The sequence below is a fragment of the Ammodytes marinus genome (genome assembly GCF_949987685.1).
Source record: "Ammodytes marinus genome assembly, chromosome: 5".
Lineage (NCBI taxonomy): Eukaryota > Metazoa > Chordata > Actinopteri > Uranoscopiformes > Ammodytidae > Ammodytes > Ammodytes marinus.
Window position 1 is genome coordinate 6,874,213 of NC_137234.1, and position 19,784 is coordinate 6,893,996.

General features: G+C 42.4%; 1 protein-coding gene across 1 annotated transcript in view; it reads left to right on the forward strand.

The window, feature by feature from the left end:
• Window positions 1–18,786, forward strand: part of LOC307251198 (uncharacterized protein) — a gene marked incomplete at its 3' end in the record, with an annotated part of 72,255 nt that extends 53,469 nt beyond the window's left edge. The window contains 8 exon segments of the mRNA XM_080028519.1: window positions 1,718–1,800; window positions 2,340–2,477; window positions 2,745–13,914; window positions 13,917–13,951; window positions 13,957–13,979; window positions 14,087–17,349; window positions 17,981–18,213; window positions 18,631–18,786. Coding sequence (XP_079884645.1) covers window positions 1,718–1,800; window positions 2,340–2,477; window positions 2,745–13,914; window positions 13,917–13,951; window positions 13,957–13,979; window positions 14,087–17,349; window positions 17,981–18,213; window positions 18,631–18,786 — 15,101 coding nt within the window.
• Between the last annotated feature and the right edge of the window lie 998 nt (window positions 18,787–19,784).

Below are 19,784 nucleotides of genomic sequence, written 5' to 3' on the forward strand. Positions count from 1 at the left end.
CATGCTTCTCTGTTTAGGGGGTCAGCTCAGAAATGTATTAGAGAAACTGAAGGCAAAAAACATTGTATTTTTCAAACAGTGGTTAATTTTTAAGATTTTTCAAATTTGCATATTTATTCAAACATTTCTGAAACTATTGTAATAGAAAAAAAAAGATTGTTTTAATGTAAGTTATCAACTGGCGAAGTGTCAAGATGATATCTATATGTTAAAAAAATTACCATATTCAACTGCAGTGTATCTCGTTAAAAGAAAACATTCTATCTCACACTAGTGACGGTAGCTGCAGTGTGTCTGCAGGGGGGGGGGGGGGAGGGGAGATATGGCTGCCAGTGTGTTGCTATGGTAACATCAACAGAGGGAGCCACATCCTCTAGTTTGCTTGAGTGATAATCTCTCATCTCTGATGGTTAGTTTATTATATGTTCTGTGTGTCAATGAGCCATCACTTTCAGGGCTGTGCCAACATGGGATATAAGTATTCACAACCATTCTCATCAAATTAACTGTGCTTGATTACTGTGCTCTCCTAAATCATTCAAATCAATAGGATTTTATTACAGATCAGCTTTTTAGTTCAGTTTACATTTATTCTACGTAATCCACTTTTGTTGCTGCCAGAAATGTTAAATGCAACTTTTTGCTATTTGCCAGATAAAGATTCACAGAGGACTATCTATCTGCTAGACAAGAGGACAGTGTGGTTTAATTTAACACAATTCATTTCATTGGATGTTTTTTCATCAGTGTTGTAATTTAAATGCCATTTAGTTAATTGAAGAATAATACAGTCATCAGTGGATACTACGACTGTGATTATCATCTTTGATATAAGAGCTACTTTTTGAGAGCTTCTTCCTCTAACTCACAGATGGTCTATTTATTAAATTACTTAAATACTTCCTAATTTACTTAATTATTTTAATACAAAACACATGTTGACAGCTCAGGTCATATGAGGGGAGGCACTGAATATCCTGTAGGATTGTGGAGTCATTGAGATCTCACTATTATTAAACCTCTCTAATATTAGAGCCTACATCTGTGCTGAAACAAAGGGGAATTAAAAGCTTAACGTCATCTCCCAGCGTAATTAAGTACTGAAGCATAATTATGATGAATATGCATAATGATGTATTGAAATGTGCTCCACATGTGATGCATTGTGGGATATTTTGTTTGCTTATTTGTATGCAACAGTGCTTGTCTTTTCATATGAGGTTGTTATAATGTACAAATTTGAGTCATTTTTAGCCGTATTGCAATTGGCAAGAAATGGAAAAGCATGAAATCAGGTTCAATATCTATTATATATGGCAAATATTGGTTTCAACATTGCGTCTGCTGTCATGGGTTTTCATTTTAAAACTTTACCCAACAGACCTATTGTCTGTCTCTGACCTATTTCCTATTCTAACTTGTCCTGCTTTGATGCACAATTGCGCTGCCTGTCTCTATTAAGTGACTGCCCCACATATGAAGCAGAATGCAGTATGCAGTATGGTGACTCTCCCTCACTCAAATAGTTTTACCAGATCAAGCTTGGATGTCTTCCAGCTGAACGTCTTCGGGCCAGAGGGCTGAGTGTCTGGAAACTGTGGCGTCCAACTCGTTTAGCTCAGCCAACTCTCCGGCCTTCATAGAGCCAGAGAGTCCAAGGCTTCAGGTAATTTATTTATGACACACGTCAATATAATCCTTTCTTCTTTTTCTACAGGACAAAGAACCCTCCACCACAAGAGTGATGTCCTAGAGACGGTGGTACTTGTCAACCCTTCAGAAGACTCTGTTGTATCAGAGGTAATGTGATGCATAATCCGTACACTGTTCAAATGACAAAGTTAGGACAACTCAACATTTCCAGGCAACTGTGCTTGCTATATTTTTTAGTTTTGAGGCCAACCAAATCTCTTAAGTTTTGAGGAAAACTGCCTTCATTTTAACTAACTATTGTTGAGATAACTTGTCATTCATATGCAATGTAACTTCAAATTTTGAGTTTTACATAAGACTTTATAGAGTAAAAGTTGTGCCAAATTTAGTTTTTTGATCAGATAGTTTTCAGACAGTTTTAACATGCTTTAATGCTGGAATCACCATTTTTTAGGTGAGCTGTTTTGTTTGTTATCTGAAAGACAAAGTAGTTGGCGCAATTTTTTTTAATGTTTGACTTTTGACTATTCAGACCACAGCATTTGAAGTTATTCTACATATGAAAGATACATTTTCAAAGCAGGTCTTCCTTTGTCAGTGACACAGGTATTTATCTGTCATGGCAATGTCTCCCCTTCAACTATTCTCTGTCTCCCTCTCTCTCTTGTTCTGTGTGTCTGTCCCAGATCCAGTCTCTAGTCACAGACTCGGCAGGACACAAGCTCCTGGTCTTGAGCGGACAGAGCTCAGACCACGGTGGCCTTCTTCTTCAAACTGGGGTTTTCACCTACCAGAACTTTTCACGTGTCTTTGCTGATCCTGGGGTGAGTCAAATCTAACACTTACCAACAATCTTAAATCAAAAATGTGTGTACGTTTATGAATTAATTTGAATGCTTTTAATATAAGAGTCCAGGTAAATAATTTGTTGCATTTTATGAATGTATTTGTTTGCACTATACACAAAATAAATGTTGTAAGAAATACACCTCCCAACTGCAATTTTATTATTTTTGTGGATGTCTTTACAACATCTACCCCATGTATGCATTCATCGCTGACTGATGTGTCTGGGTGTGTCCCTCCGGCAGGTCAGTGAATTACTGGGCACAGCAGCCCCCAAGCAGCAGGCTACACTTACTGTGTCCTGCCGCGGGGAGGTGGGCTGGAACTCCGTGGGACAGCAGCAGACCCTGAGGGAGTTCCTGGAATACAAACTAAACCCTGCGCCTGTTCTCCCCAAGATGGAGGGCGTCACCGAGTTCACAGAGTACATCTCTGAGACGGTCGACGTCCCTTCACCTTTTGACCTCCTGGAGCCACCTACCTCCGGAGGCTTCCTAAAACTGTCTAAGCCATGTTGCTATATCTTTCCGGGCGGACGAGGAGACTCTGCTCTCTTTGCTGTGAATGGTTTCAACATCTTAGTTGATGGAGGCTCTGAACGGAAGTCATGCTTCTGGAAGTTGGTTCGTCACTTGGACCGCATTGACTCGATACTACTCACACACATCGGTGCTGACAATCTCCCAGGTATCAATGGGCTTCTTCAGAGGAAGATAGCAGAGCAAGAGGAGGAGACGTCTCAAGGCTCCACCAACTATAGCGACTGGATGAAGAACCTGATCTCTCCTGAACTAGGCGTGGTGTTCTTCAATGTCCCAGAGAAGCTCCGTATGCCAGAGTCCAATCTTAAAGTGAAACGCAGCATCGAAGAGTCCTCGCTGACTTTGCAGTATCTTAAGAAACTAGGAATCAAACCTGAGCCTCTCTTTCGAGTGGTCAGCAACACCATTGAGCCCATTACTCTGTTCCACAAGATGGGAGTGGGCAAGTTAGACATGTATGTTCTCAACCCTGTCAAGGACAGTAAAGAGATGCAGTTTTTAATGCAGAAGTGGGCTGGCAACAGTAAGGCCAAAACAGGTATTGTGCTACCCAACGGGAAAGAAGGAGAAATATCTGTTCCCTACCTGACATCAGTTACAGCCTTGATCGTCTGGCTCCCCTCCAACCCTTCAGAAAAGATCGTCAGAGTGCTGTTCCCTGGAAATGCACCACAAAACAAGATCTTAGAAGGTCTGGAAAAACTAAAGCACCTTGACTTCTTGCGCTATCCTGTAGCCACACAAAAGGACATTGCCTCAGGAGCTGCTCCCACTGTTATAAAACAAACCAAATTAAAACAAAGAACAGATAGCAAAGAGAGTCTCAAGTCCTCCCCGAAGACGACTGCAAAGGTTACAAAGAAAGAAACTGAAGGACAAGATGATATGTCAGCAGCCACAGAGGCAAAGTCAGAGTCTGTGAAGGAAGATATAGTAGAGAAAAAAGAGAAGAAGCCTACTAAAACTCTAAAATCTAAAACAGATGTGCCAGAAAAGAAAAAACTCTTGAAAGAAAAGTCCTTAAAAAAGCACACCAAGGAAAGGGTGTTGAAAATGGACGAGAAAAAAGACAAGGAAAAGAAAGAGATCAAGAAAGAGATCAAAAAAGAGGTCAAAAAAGTGAAGAAGGATGACTCAATCAAAAAAGATGAAAAGAAAGATCTCAAGTCGAAAGAGGACAAAAAGAAGGACACATCCAAACCTGAGCTGAGAAAAATGACAAAGCCCGACCTAAAGCCACTTACACCGGAAGTCAGGAAGACATTACATAAAGCTAAAGTGTCAAGTAAATCAAAGACTGGAAAAATCAAAGCAGCAAAGGCTGGACCGAAGAAAGAGGAGCCAAAACCTGAAACTATTCAACCTGCACCAATGGAGAACGGAACGGTTGAGGGCATATCTATTACTTCAACTCCTGAAGACCTCACCAAGGATTTTGAAGATCAGAACAAAGCTGAAGTTGTTGCTGTGTCAGCAGAGCCACCAGACAGTAATAAGGTTTCAATGGAGACGACAGCACTTACAGGCCTTACGCAGGAGGAGCAGGAAGCACAAGAAACTGCATCTGAAAGACCGACTGGCACAAAGTCTCCAGAAAAGGAGGTATCAACCCCAGAAGCCAAACCTGAAGACAAAGAGTCGGCACGAGAGAGAGAAATGGAAGAAGCTCAAAAGTTTGAGGACGAAGGAGCAGCAAGCCAGGATGAGGAAGAAGAAGAGGAAGAAGTAGAAGTGGCTCCGGCTGCTGCAAAGAACACACAAGAGGAGGAAGAGGAAGATATGGGAATAGGTGAAGAGGAAGACGAATCAAAATGGAAGGAGGAAAAGGATGATGGGCTTGACAGGAAACACGAGATAGAAGAAATGGAGAAATCTCAGCATCTCTTAGCTAAGGCTGCGACAGTACAGGGGCTACAAATGACTCTATCCAAGGAAGAGGAGGAAGAGGAGGACGAGGCAGTAGAGAAAGCCGAACTGGAGGAGGTGGAAGATTTAGACGTAATAGCAGATGAAGAGATCAAAGTTGAAACTGAAGACGCGGCTGAAGAACAAATGCTCACTGATATTCTGACTGCAGCCAAAGACGAAGAAGAGGACGAAGAAGGTTATCTGTCACATGTTGGGGGGGCCACAGCTCCCATAACGTCAATAGCTCAGGGAGCCGCTGCAGCTGAGCCCATCTCATTCATCCAAGATGAGACCATCCCTGGCTACTCTGAGACCGAGCAGACCATCTCCGACGAGGAGATTCACGAGGAGGCAGAGGAGCGGATACCACACCTTCAGTACGACGTCGGTACCTACGACATCTCGGTTCCAGATCAGACCGGATCATTTGTAAATATTCACGGCATGAGGGAGATGCAAGCTGCGGCTTTGACTGAGAAGAGCTTCATCCCAGGTGTGCATGAGCCAGTGTCAGTGTTCACCAACATTATCACAGCTCCTCTGGCAGAAGAGGAGCATGTGTCTTCTGCAACATCCATCACAGAGTATGACAAAATATCCTCTTTCCCAACTTCTATCACCGAAGACCAATCTGCTGGGGTGCCTCCATCTGACGAATCACCTAGAACCCCTGTTCCCTCTTCACCCTCACCGGACCATACACAAAGCAAAGAGCAGCTACTCTCTACAGGAACTATTTCACCGCCTTCTTTAGAGGATGACAAACCACAAAAGTCTCCATCTGATGACTTACAGTTTCCTGTTGCAGAAGTGACGATCGGGGCTAAAGTTCCCGAAGCTCCAGGACAGGAGGAGCAAGAAGAAGAAGAAGAAGAAGAGGAGGAAGACCAAACTCCTAATGTTGACATTTCACTTGAACAACTCCAAGAGGGCTATTCTTCATCCCAAATATTACAGGATAAAGAAAAACATCTTGAAAAGCTTGCTGGTTCAGTGTCTCCGGTTTCAATGTCTATACAAGACATCAAACAAGTCCACCTGCCAGTTGAAGAGGAAAATATAGATGCAGTTGTTGCACCTAAAGACATTTCATCTGTAGTGCCTACTAGACCTTTTGGATCAGACTCCATAACTTCAGAGAGTGAAGAACGCTGCTTCAGTCCGGATGATGTCACTGTGAAAATGGCTTCCCCTCCACAGTCTGGACCACAGAGTGCAGCTCCCTCTCCACTTCGTCATTCCCCAGTGGAAGACAAGACAAAGTTCTTCCCTGATTTGGAGCTGCAAAAGCAAGAAGAGCTCCTTGATGTTGTCACAGCAACTGTAGAAGAAACTAAAAAGGAAGATGAGACAGAAACTGAGACACAAAAAGATGTTGACAAAAAGATATCTGACCATCATGAAGTAGAAGTTTCATTATCTTTGGACAAACCATTTGAAAGGGACATAAAAGAGGTTCCAGTGATGAAGAAGCCAGAAGAGGACACTTCATCACGGCCAAAAGATGAAGGCAAACAGGCAGAAACAGCCCCGGTTGTTGCTGCGTCTTTAACAGTTCAGTCACCCATGTTAGGAAGGGAGACCCTCATCTCAGCTGAACAAAATGATGAAAAGGTTGATGAAGGGCTCAAAGAGAAAGAACCTAAAGTGCCTGTCCAAGATAAATCTCTGGAGAGAGAGAGTCATTTCCCAGATGACGATAAAAACAAGAAAGATGATGACGATGATCATGATGATGAAACTGCTGTTAAAAATTTAATAGCCAAACAGGAAAAAGAAAAGGAGGACACTTCAGATGTCAAACAAATTAAGGATGAGCACAAACAGAAATCCCTCATCCGGGAAGACATTTTACCCATTAGGTCCATCACGGATGAGAAAGTAGAGGAAGAGGCGGTAAAGGATGACACATCTGATATTAAACCTATCAAAGAAGGGCAGATTGAAAAGGACATTGTCCCTGTTGATAAAGATTATCAGGATGGGCCCAAAATACCTGAAGGAGAAACTACTAAAGGAGCTGAGATGGACATTGTTGATTCTGAGGCCAAACAAATCAAAGATGAACAAAAGCAAAAAGACACAAAACAAGAGGACGATTTTGATCCAAAAACCAAACATGAGGTAGCAGAGACTGAGGTTACAAAGGACGATGTGTCAGATGAGATTTTGAAAGAGGAGAAAACAGAGAAAGAAGAAAAAGGTGAAACATTTGATATCAGCTCTGTAAGGGCTGAAGAGAAAGATAAGGAAAAGGTCCTAACCACAGATATCAAGTCTGTTAAAGACGATGACGATTTTTATCTGAAAACTAAAAATGAGGTAGCGGATTCTGAGATTAAAAAGGGCGATTTGTCAGATAGTAAGATTTTGAAAGAAGAGGAGAAAACAGAGAAAGAAGAAAAGGATGAAGCATTCGTTGTCAGCTCTATAAAGGCTGAAGAGAAAGATGTGGAAAGAGTTCCAACAACAGATATCAAGTCTGTTAAAGATGATGACGATGTTGAGAAGGAAGAAAAGGATGTAAAGATTAGCGAAGACATTTCCACTGTTAAAACATCCAAGGACGAAGCAAGCACAATGGATGAGATTTCTGTTGCTAAACCCACCACAGAAGAAGAAAAGGTGAAAGAAATCAGTAAAGACATTTGTGCTGTCAAATCAACGATAGAAGAAGAAAAGGAGAAAGCAGTAGATAAGGAGGAAACCTTAACTGTAAAACCACCCAAGCAGGAAGAGGTGTCAATTCAGGATGAGAATGTTGATATAAAACCCATCACAGTAGACACAATTAAATGTGAAATATCTGACGACAAACTTACCAAGGGGGATGAAAGCAAAGTCACTGCTGCTGTACAACCACTTGTAGATGAAGAGAAGAAGGTGGAGTTGAGAGAAGTTACATCTGATGTTAAACCCATCCAGGAGGAGGCAAAAGAAACGCCAAAGGATGACGTTCATGATAAAGACATTATGATCAAAGAAGAACGGATGGAAGAAACAATTAAAGATGAAATATCTGACGACAATTTTGATCTGAAAACCAAAAATGAGGTAACTGAGACTGAGGTTAAAAAGGACGATTTGTCAGATAGTAAGATTTTGAAAGAAGAGGAGAAAACAGAGAAAGAGGAAAAGGGTGATGCATTCGATATCAGCTCTATAAAGGCTGAAGAGAAAGATAAGGAAAAGGTCTTAACCACAGATATCAAGTCTGTTAAAGACGATATGGAGAAAGAAGCGAAGCAGGAGGAAATGCCCATCACTGAGCCTTCTCAAAAGGAGACTGAAACACATGATTTAAAGGTGATTGAAGATAAGAAAGAGGAAAGGGAGATGGAAAAGATTGATGCCTCTCCTTCCAAGCCTCTTACAAGTGCGCAGGGGGGAAAGGACAAAGATATCGAAGACATCATTGTGGCTAAACTCACAGAAGAAGAGGACATTTTTAGTGAGGTTGATACGTCTGCCATAACCATGACAGAAGAGATTTGTAAAGAATTAACCTCAGACATCAGCCTCACCAAAATGGAGGAAAAGGATGTAACAGTTAGTAAAGATGAGAGTCTTGCTGCCATGCCAATCACTCAGCAAGAAGAAGAGACAAGTAAAGATGATAGTTCTGACAGTAAACTCGCCAAGGAGCAGGAAAAATATACGACAACAAGCACAGATGATTCTTTCATTTCTAAACCTCCTATGGTAGAAGACAGAAAGGAAGATGTAAGTAAAGATGATACTGCTGCTGCTTTAGATCTTCCCAAGCAAGAGGAAAAAGATAAATTACCAGGCACGGAAGATATTTCTGCCATTAAAGCGACAGTCACAGAAAAAAAGGAAGGTAAAGAATGTACTCCTGACATCAAACTTATTGAAATGGAAGAAATATTTGCAACAGTTTGTAAAGATGACATTCTCCCTGCCATGCCAACCACACAGCAAGAGGAGACAAGTAAAGATGAAAGTTCTGAGACTAAACTCGCCAAGGAGCAGGAAAAAGATACATCAAGCACAGATGATTCTTTCATGTCTAAACCAACTATGGTAGAAGACTGGAAAGAAGACGTAAGTAAAGATAATACTGCTGCTTTAAAACTTCCCAAGGCAGAGGAAAAGGATAAATTGCCAGGCACGGAAGATATTTCTGCCATTAAAACAACAGTCACAGAAAAAAAGGAAGGTAAAGATGATACTCCTGACATCAAACTTATTGAAATGAAGGGAGAAATTTCAACAGTTAGTAAAGAAGACATTATTGCTGCCATGCCAACCACACAGCAAGAAGAAGAGACAAGTAAAGATGATAGTTCTGACAGTAAACTTGCCAAGGAGCAGGAAAAAGATACAACAGCAAGCACAGATGATTCTTTCATGTCCAAACCTCCTATGGTAGAAGACCAAAAAGAAGATGTACCTAAAGATGATACTGCTGCTTTAAAACTTCCCAAGGCAGAGGAAAAGGATAAATTGCCAGGCACGGAAGATATTTCTGCCATTAAAACAACAGTCACAGAAAAAAAGGAAGGTAAAGATGATACTCCTGACATCAAACTTATTGAAATGAAGGGAGAAATTTCAACAGTTAGTAAAGAAGACATTATTGCTGCCATGCCAACCACACAGCAAGAAGAAGAGACAAGTAAAGATGATAGTTCTGACAGTAAACTTGCCAAGGAGCAGGAAAAAGATACAACAGCAAGCACAGATGATTCTTTCATGTCCAAACCTCCTATGGTAGAAGACCAAAAAGAAGATGTACCTAAAGATGATACTGCTGCTTTAAAACTTCCCAAGGCAGAGGAAAAGGATAAATTACCAGGCACAGAAGATATTTCTGCAGTCACAGAAGAAAAGGAAGGTAAAGATGGTTCTGCTGACATCAAACGTATTGAAATGAAGGAAGAAATTGCAACAGCTAGTAAAGATGATATTCTTGCTGCCATGCCAACCACACTGCAAGAAGAAGATACAAGTAAAGATGAAGGTTCTGACACTAAACTCGCCAAGGAGCAGGAAAAAGGTGCGACAACAAGCACAGATGATTCTTTTGTTTCCGAACCTCCTATGGTAGAAGACCGGAAGGAAGATGTAAGTAAAGACGATACTGCTGCTGCTTTGAATCTTCCCAAGCAAGAGGAAAAGGATAAATTACCAGGCACGGAAGATATTTCGGCCATTAAAACGACAGTCAAAGAAAAAAAGGAAGGTAAAGAATGTACTCCTGACATCAAACCTATTGAAATGGAAGAAAAATTTGCAACAGTTAGTAAAGATGACATTATTGCTGTTATGCCAACCACACAGCAAGAAGAAGAGACAAGTAAAGATGATAGCTCTGACACTAAACTTGCCAAGGAGCAGGAAAAAGATACAACAACAAGCACAGATGATTCTTTCATGTCTAAACCAACTATGGTAGAAAACAGAAAGGAAGATGTAAGTACAGACGATACTGCTGCTTTTAAACTTCTCAAGCCAGAGGAAAAAGATAATTTACCAGGCACAGAAGATATTTCGCCTAATAAAACAACAGTCACAGAAAAAAAAGATGATACTCCTGACATTAAACTTATTGAAATGGAGGAGGAATTTGCAACAGTTGGTAAAAAGGACATTATTGCTCCCATACCAACCACCCAGCAAGAAAAAGAGACAAGTAAAGATGACAGTTCTGACACTAAACTCGCCAAGGAGCAGGACAAAGATACAACAGCAAGCACAGATGATTATTTCATGTCTAAACCTCCTATGGTAGAAGACAGAAAGGAAGATGTAAGTAAAGATGACATCAAAGTTATTGAAATGAAGGAAGAACTTGCAACAGTACGTAAAGATGATGATTATTTTGCCACAGCAACCAAGGTAGAAGCAAAGGAAACACTCAAGGATGCCATCAAACCAGCCATGGAGGAAGGCAATGGGACAGAAACAATGAAAGATAATGATGTTACCTTCGCTGTGAAACTTGCCGAGAAGGAAGGAGAGGACGTAACGATTAGCGAAGACATTTCCACTGTCAAAACACCCAGGGACGAAACAAGCACAATGGATGAGATTTTTGTTGCTAAACCCACCACAGAAGAAGAAAAGGAGAAAGAAATCAGTAAAGACATTTGTGCTGTCAAATCAACGATAGAAGACGAAAAGGAGAAAGCAGTAGATAAGGAGGAAACCTTAACTGTAAAACCACCCGAGCAGGAGGAGGTGTCAATTCAGGATGAGAATGTTGATATAAAACCCATCACGATAGATGCAATTAAATGTGAAATATCAGACAACAAACTTACCAAGGGGGATGAAAGCAAAGTCACTGCTGCTGTACAACCACTTGTAGATGAAGAGAAGAAGGTGGAGTTCGGAGAAGTTACAACGGATGTAAAACCCATCCAGGAGGAGGCAAAAGAAATGCCAAAGGATGACATTCATGATAAAGACATGATGACCAAAGAGACAGAAAAGAGTGATATTCCTGGTGCTGTATCTATAAAGGAGCAGACGGAAAAGGAAATAGATGATTCTTCTGTAAAAACCATGAAGGATGACAAAGAGGTTGACAAGTGTGACATTTCTGATAAACAGATACAAATGCAGGAGGCTAAAGAGCAGGAGAAGGTTGATATCTCTGAACACAAAACCATTTTGGAGCAGGTTGAGGATGAAGAATCTAAAAAAGAGAGCACAAACAAGGAAAGGGTTTCGCAACCCAAGGATGAAAAAGAGAAAGAACTGGATAAAGTTGAAACCATCAAGGAGGAAATTAAAGATGTCAAACAGGACAGTCCTGAAGCTAAATCCATTAAACAGACAGGGGAGTCTGAATCTAAGAAGGATGATACAAAAGAGGTAGATATTCCTGCATCACATACTTTGACAGAGGAGAAAGCTACAAAGGATGATATTTTTGTTGTAGGTGATAAGCATGTACATGAAGAACCCTCTGATAAGCACAGTGAACCTCAGAAAGAGGAGGAAACTTTAGGCGCTACATCAACAGAAATGCAGCAAGACACATCTGTTACATCGAGTGAAGACCTTAAATCAGTGAAAGATGACATTAGTGTGTCTCCCAGCCACATCCAGGAGGAGAAAAAAGATACAGCAGCAAAGGTCATTATTGATCAAGAAGAAAAGATGGAGAAAGAAAAAGATGACGCACATGTTGCTGAACTGAGCAAAGAACAGAAGATGGAAAAAGAGCAAGAAAAAGACTACACCTATGAGACTGAAGACATCAAAGATGAAAAGACAAAACCAGAAAAGAATGAAAAGATGATTAAAGAAAAGGATTTGGAAATGAAAAGAGATGACTCCTCTGATGCCGACCACACCAAAGAGGAAAAATGGGAGAGAGAGGAGTTACAAGAGAAAGACTTGGACAAAGCCAATAAACAACCTGTACAGACACTATTAGGAGAAGCAGCAATGGCGTCCATGTTAGATTACAAACCCGTATTTGTGGTTCAGTCTTCCGATGAAGACAGGGAAGATGAAGATGAGGAGGACATTTGTATGGGAGGAGCAGGATCCAGACCTTTGTCGGTAGAGCCGAGAAAAACAGAACATGAAATATCTTCTGCTGGTCTGCAGACATCCCAACCACCACAGACAAGTGACCAAACTAAAGCTCCAATATCAGAGCATCCCCCAATGATAATACCAACACTCACAATGCAGGCACCGTCTATTGACGATGACGTCAAAGTAGAATGCAGTCTTCCACCCAAAGAAGGCAAAGATGTTGTCAAAACAGAAACTACACCTGTACCTCTTGCCAAGCCAGAGCCCTCCTTTGATATCGTCACACCAAAAGAAGACACTATCTCTATTTCAAAACAAGAAACAGCTTCTGATATCCCATCAACTAAAGAAGAACTGGTGTCTGACTCAACCGAGAAAGAGCCTGTGTTGTCCACAGTATCCAGCACTGACAGTCAACTGAAGAGTAGAACGCTTTCAAGCACCGAGAGCCAGTCCAGTGTTGAGGAAACGCCACAACAAGCAAAACAGATACCTTCTCTGATCAGTGCTGCAGAAAAGCCCAAACTGGATGAAAAACCAGAGAAGGAAGCTGAAAGGGAGATGGAAGGAGAGCGAGATTTGGCTTCTCCGGGATTATCACAGTCTTGTTCATATTTTATGTTGGACAGAGACTCCATTGACGCCAGCCAAACTGATGTTGCAAAATCAGACACTGCAAAAATGGAGTGTGTTGAAAAAATTACCTCAGAAAAGGAAACGGTCAGTGGTAGCCTCAGAGATGAAAAGCAAACCTTTGGTGCATCCAAGTATGATCCATATGAGAAGCCCATTCCACAGGATCTTGACTTTGACTCTAGGGAAGAAAGCGAGGTTTCTTTAGGTTTTGATCACGCCTCCGACATCGGTATTGATGATAATAGAAGAACAAGCCAGACAGAAGCTGGAATAGACATGTTTCTCTTGGATGATCAGTACACAGAAGAGCCTCTCTCCTTTAGTAGAGTCGATTATAGCCCGGTGTCCCTCACAGAGAGTGAAAGGAGTGCCCTCCACAGCCAAAGTGCCTCACCTAGATACGAAGACAGAGAGAAAGGCCAAGAAGAAGAGAGTGAGAGAGAAGAAAGACCAGATACACCTTATGTTGACAACAGCTGTTCATCCGTAGAGATGCAAGATAACAAAATGTCCCAGGCTGCTGAGTCTTATTCGTTTAGTCCCAAAGAGGACAAACCTGAGAAATCAGAGAAAGAGAAAGATGATATGAAGGGAGGTGCTGCAGCAGCTTTTCAAACTGGAGAAACAAGTGCTGCTGCTGTTCAATCAGCAGGCACATCATCAAGACAAGAAACACCGTCTCCATCATGGAGCCAATCAGATCTTGGTACCCAAGTTTCAGCTTTTGGAGAGTTCACAGAAAAAAGAACAACCGAGAAGGAGAAAGGAAAATCTGCAGAGTCGCTCAAAGACACAATGGGCTCCTCTGATCATGAAAGAGAAGGATCTTCATCTGGTCGGCATTCACCTGCAGAAAAAGACATTTTACCTCAACATGCATCACCTTCGGAGAGACAAGGAACTTCAAGTGACTCAAGGGGTGCACCTGCTGCCACATTTTCAGGACATGGATTAGATGATAATGTCTTGGCATCTGACAATAGTCAAATAGGCAGCTCTGCAACTGGTAAATCCATGTTAGATTTTCCTGGAGGAAAAGAAAGCCTGATAGATAAAAGACTTCTTGTAGAAGGGGAAGATTTCAATGTGGACGATGATGATGAGGAAGATGAGGACGAGGAGGAAGAAGAAGAGGAGGAGTTGAGTGATGTAGATATGGAGAAGGGTGCTAGAGAACAGTCTGAAAAAGAAATGTGCAGAGCTACGTTAGCAGAGGTAGAGGACTCTAATAAAAAGCCTCAGTTGCCTGAATCAAGTTCCCCTAAAGAGAAAACAGTCTCTCAACCAACACCTGATGATGCCTCAGCTTCTAAAGTCACAAAGACAGATGTGAGTAAAGAAACAACATCTCCTGAACCAAAACCACTAAAAGAAGATAAAATAGCTAGTGGCACAGTCACATCCAAGCTCCCTGAGAGTAGGAGTGAAGATGCAGGTAAAACAACTCCTTCACCAGATTTAAGTGCTCACAAATTGGACCAAAGCGGTTTTACCACAACAGATGCCTCAAAACCCCCTGTGACAAAGAAAGCAGAGGACACGGACAAAAAGCAATTGTCACCTGAACCTGAACCAACCACAAAGAGAAAGTTGTCATCAACAGAGGATGTTACCCCCTCTGAAGTACTAGAGTCAAAAAAGGGAGATGAAGAAAAAGTGTCTTCATCACCAAGCTATATGAAAAAGGAAACTTCTCAAGCAACGTTCACAAGCAGCTCTTTGCCACCTGCCTATTCAGAGTGCATGTCCAAGACTGCATCTAGTCCCTCCCCTCCGCTAACAAGTAGTTATGCCGATATCGGACAGAGCAGATCTGGAGGTTATTCTGATTACTTATACAGTGTTGAGAGTCATGTAGGATTGAAGGAAGATAAGCAAGATGATGACAAATATTACAGCCAAAGAGATGTTCACAAAGAAAGTGTTGACGGGCGGCAGACCCCAAATATTGCCACAAAACATGAGGAAACTACCTCAGCTTGCACATACACCACCTTAACATATTCTACTTCAACATACTCCTCCAAATCATACAGTTATTCATCCTCTGCCTCAACTTCCGCCCCTTTGAGCAAACAGTTTGGGGACAAAGTACAACCTTACACCACAATATCAAGCTCTGTAGCACCTCTAGCTAAAGAGGAACCATCATTCACGACAGAGTCTACAAGCTCCTGCTTTGGAGGGTTTCAGAGAGATGAGTACATGGAGGTGACTACAAAACCTGCAACAAAAGTGTCTTTAACAAGCCAGATTGATGAGACCAAACCATCAGCTCCAGTCTTGTCTCCCACTGCCAAGCAGATTGAGGACCACAGTGGTTCTGCAAAGCCTGAAACAGACACAAAGTCAAGCACTGACAGTTTTTATATGCTAGAATCTAAGTTTACGACATCCTCTGCGGCGCCTTCTCTAGAAAGTACAGAACCAGTAAAGGCGTCAGAAAGTTTATCCACATCAGAGGCTCGCTTTGATGTCTCTTCCCTTCAAAGGGCGGACTCCTCTGACAAGGCATCCCAAGATTCAGAAGAAGATGAGGAGCCTGATACACTTGAAATGGAGGACAGCACCTTAAGATGTCTTATTGGATGTGAAAAAATCACCACGTCTGGGCAAAAAGAGACATTTTCATCTGAGTCACATATGATAAAAACTACCACACACTCCACAGGGACGAAGACCGTCAGCATCACTTCTACTACTGTGGTGTCTAAACCTGACGTGGTGATGGAAGTAACTCAAAAGACCGCCTCAGTTTCTCCACTGAGTGATAGTGGAGCTAGCAAAACCACATGTGCCACAACAGACTTGTCCAAAACAGAAGGCAAAAAAACAGATATAAAAGAGGAAAAGACACAAGGAGCTATTGCACCTTTCAAGGAAGATGCAAAGTTGTCAGTAAAAGAAAAGGAGATTGCTAAAGACAGTGAAGTCAAGCAGAAAATAGAGGAAAAGAAACTCACTGGAATGGCATGTAAAGACAGCACAGTGGAGAAAATGGCAATAGCTGAAAAGATGTGTGAAAAAGCAGAACACGTTAGGAAAGGAGATGCAGAAGGATTAGAGGAGAAAAGCTTGTTGGATATTCCACAAGAGAGATTAGCAGGAAGGAGAAGGAGTAGTATTTCTGATTGGGAGCTTCTACAAAGGCCTGATGACTACCCGAGTGCCCCTCCTCCGGGATATGGCGATGATGATTATGGTGATGATGATGATGATGATGAGGAGGAAGAAGCAATGGAAGCGATGGAATGGATGACTGGTGTCCACACTGCCTCCTCAATAGATACCCATCACACAGAATCTTCCAGCAAAGGAGCTGAAAGGGCAACTCGTCCCTCTGACTTGGACACTGGAGCCACCTCTTCCTCGCATCCGGACTACTCCTCCTGCGAATACAAACACCGCAAAGGAGAACTTTCTCCATCATTCATCAACCCGAGCCCTCATCAGCTCTCCAGCGACGAGGCAGAGGAGTGCCGAGGCAGCGACCACTCCCAGGAAGGAGATGAGGATGATCAGGAGCAACACTCTGTGAAAAGAAGGTCTCACAAGCAGAGGCGCCAACACCCTGAGAGTTCCAATGGTGATGCTGGACAAGGCCCAAACCAGCTACCTGGCGCCCTGTCATCTGGTTTGGCTGTGACTTTAGCTGGAGAGGAAACACCTCCGACGTCAGTGAGCGAGTCGTTGCCTTCACAATCCGACTCTGACGTCCCACCAGAAACCGAGGAGTGTCCGTCCATAACAGCTGAAGGAAACCTGGACTCAGATGAGGATGCTGAACATCTGCCTGTGGACAAATTATCTGCTTCTGGAACTGGAGGGGGTCACCATCCTCCATCACCGCGATCAGCTCAGAAGACTCACGATCCCCTTCCGACCCCGATGAAGGACCCTCACCCCCACCCTCCCCACCCAGATGTGTGCATGGTGGATCCAGAGGCTCTCATCAACGACCACAGCAGCAAAGAGAAGCTTCTCAAGAAGGAGCACAAGACCACCAAGGGCCTCAGGAAGGGCAAACCCAAGTCTGCCTCCCCGGCTCGTAAGGGGGAAGTCAGGAAGAGGTCCACTACTCCAGTGAAGACGTCCAAGGACTCTGCCTCACCTCGATCGGCCTCCCTAAGGAGGAAGGACACGGACAGAAGCTCCAGACTGAACAAGATGTCGGAGACTCAAGGCTCTCGGAGTGACATCCTCAGCCCGGGGAAAGGCTTGGTCAATGGTGTCAAGAGCAGTTCAGGTGTGTTACTATCTCCGCATCCTGCAACATAACATGAATTTACCTGGGCTGATCCAAACTGCTTACAAACCAGCTTCGATCAGACAATAATACAAAGCAATTTGCCAGTAAGTAAAACTTTTAAAGACAGAGATCATGATTTATTACACATTGCCATACACCACCTTCATAATATATAAAACAAAAAACAGTGGAGCCTTAAAGGTGGAGTCAGCGATTCTGGAGAAAGCTGGTTGTCAAAATCTCTTTTTGTCAAAATCAGTGAATATCTCCTCACTATCTGCTACCTGTCTGTACACAGCCTATACTCTGTAAACAGGTATGTAAACAAAGCGGCTTGGACCGACCCACCGTAGCTAGTAACAAGTAACTAGCTAGTAACGTAGCTAACATTGTGCAGTTAGGAAACACAATGATGAACTTTAAATTGAACAGCATACTGTAACTATCATAACATGCAACGATACCAGGTAGTCATATTTTTCAGAATAGATAGATTTTTATGAATCAATAAGTGAGCAGAATTTAGTTTGTACAGTTGAGGAAAACGTTGCTCAACTTCTTTGCTATTGTAAATTCTAAATACTATTGTTAAATTCTAATGCCGTTTTATAACCTTGTTCAATCCCAGGTAACAACACCCAGAAACCCAGCTCCGCCACCCCCCCTGGACCCCCCATCTACGTCGACCTGGCCTATGTGCCCAACCACTGCAGTGCCAAGAACGTGGACCAGGAGTTCTTCAAAAGGGTGCGAGCTTCGTACTACGTGGTGAGCGGGAACGACCCGGGCAGCGGTGAGCCCAGCCGGGGAGTCCTGGATGCTCTGCTGGAGGGCAAAGCTCAGTGGGGCACCAATTTACAGGTATCTACCCCTCTGTTAATGCCTCAATTTCTCATATTCTCTGCATCCAAGTGTGTCCACAGTATATGTACTGAATGCATACAGTACATAGCTCTTTGTGTATTGGAAGTAAAGCACCCCTTATTTCCCCCTGTATTTTAAATATGTGTTAACACTTGAGGATATTGTGTATTCCCTTATTCATTACCTTCGATTTTTTTAATGATTAATGCATTTTTAACTGTGTTATATGAGATGCAAGATTTGCAGAGAGTGAAAAATGAGACTATAGTGAGTTAAGTTGTGACAGGAGAGAAAAGATGCTCAGGAAGGTCCATTCCCTGAATTACTTTGACGAGTTATCTTCATCATTCGTGGCCGATCTCTTCTGTCCTTCACCTACTATCTCCCCCTCTAATCCTCTTGTCCCCTCGTTAGGTGACCCTGATCCCCACCCACGACTCGGAGGTGACCCGGGAATGGTACCAGCAGACCCACGAGAGGCAGCAGGACCTGAACATAATGGTTCTGGCCTCCAGCAGCACCGTCGTCATGCAGGATGAGTCTTTCCCTGCCTGTAAGATCGAGTTCTGAGCTTTACAAGATGCTCTGTGCCCCCTCCCTCCACCCGTATTCCCCTCCCGGCTCATCTGTTCTCACTGGAGGTTGAGCGAGAGCATACGGCACTCGCAACTTATCTAAAACCTCTCTTTCTCTAATGGTACCAGTCTCTAACACATTTGCTGCAAATGTCCTCAGCAACCATCGATTCTGTTAGCTGAAGTCAAAGTCCAAACTATGGGGTTTATGCTCTTTGTGACGGTGGACGCAAATAATAACGTACTTTTATGTTTGTTTTCTTCTGTGATTTAACTGTTTGCCCCAACACTTCTCTTATACTCGCACTAACACATGCGGTAAAACAAATGTAGATCAATTTCAAAAACTTAATCATACTAAACAGCTTTGTTTGCCCCGTATCTAACAGACTACATTATACCACAAATGCATAATGCAACAACCAAACTAAACGTTAGGAAGGTGTAGTTCCTACACTGATGGTTCGAATCACAATTAACTTGGAAATGTTATACTCCTAAGTCTCATCTCAAAGGGCCAAAACAAGTGCCATTAAGTGTTGATAGTTAACTTCTCGAGAATGTCAATCAATAATTTGTTTAGATTGTATCCACAGTGTTGTAATAACAGTAGAACAGTTTTAGTTTCTTGATTTGAAGCTCGGTTTTTCGATCAGTGCACATGACAAAAACCCATCCTTTGTTATTCTGCCTACGCTACGGTAGTTCTTGGATTAACTCGATGCTAACATGAAAATGTATAAAACAAAACAGCATCAACAAAAACAAAAAAAAACATTATTTCTTGTCATTTGTGGTGACATTTTAGGAGGTGCCTGAAGTGGCCGCCGTTTGAGATCTTTCTGCTTGACTTTCAAAGCTTCGCTGGTGCATGATGCTTGCGTTTTAGCTCCGACTGTGTCAGAACTGCATAGGGTTAATCCTTTCTGTGTAGCCAGCCTTCAAGTGTGGAATGCAGTTTAAGTGCAGATATGTTACTATACTGTTTGGCTT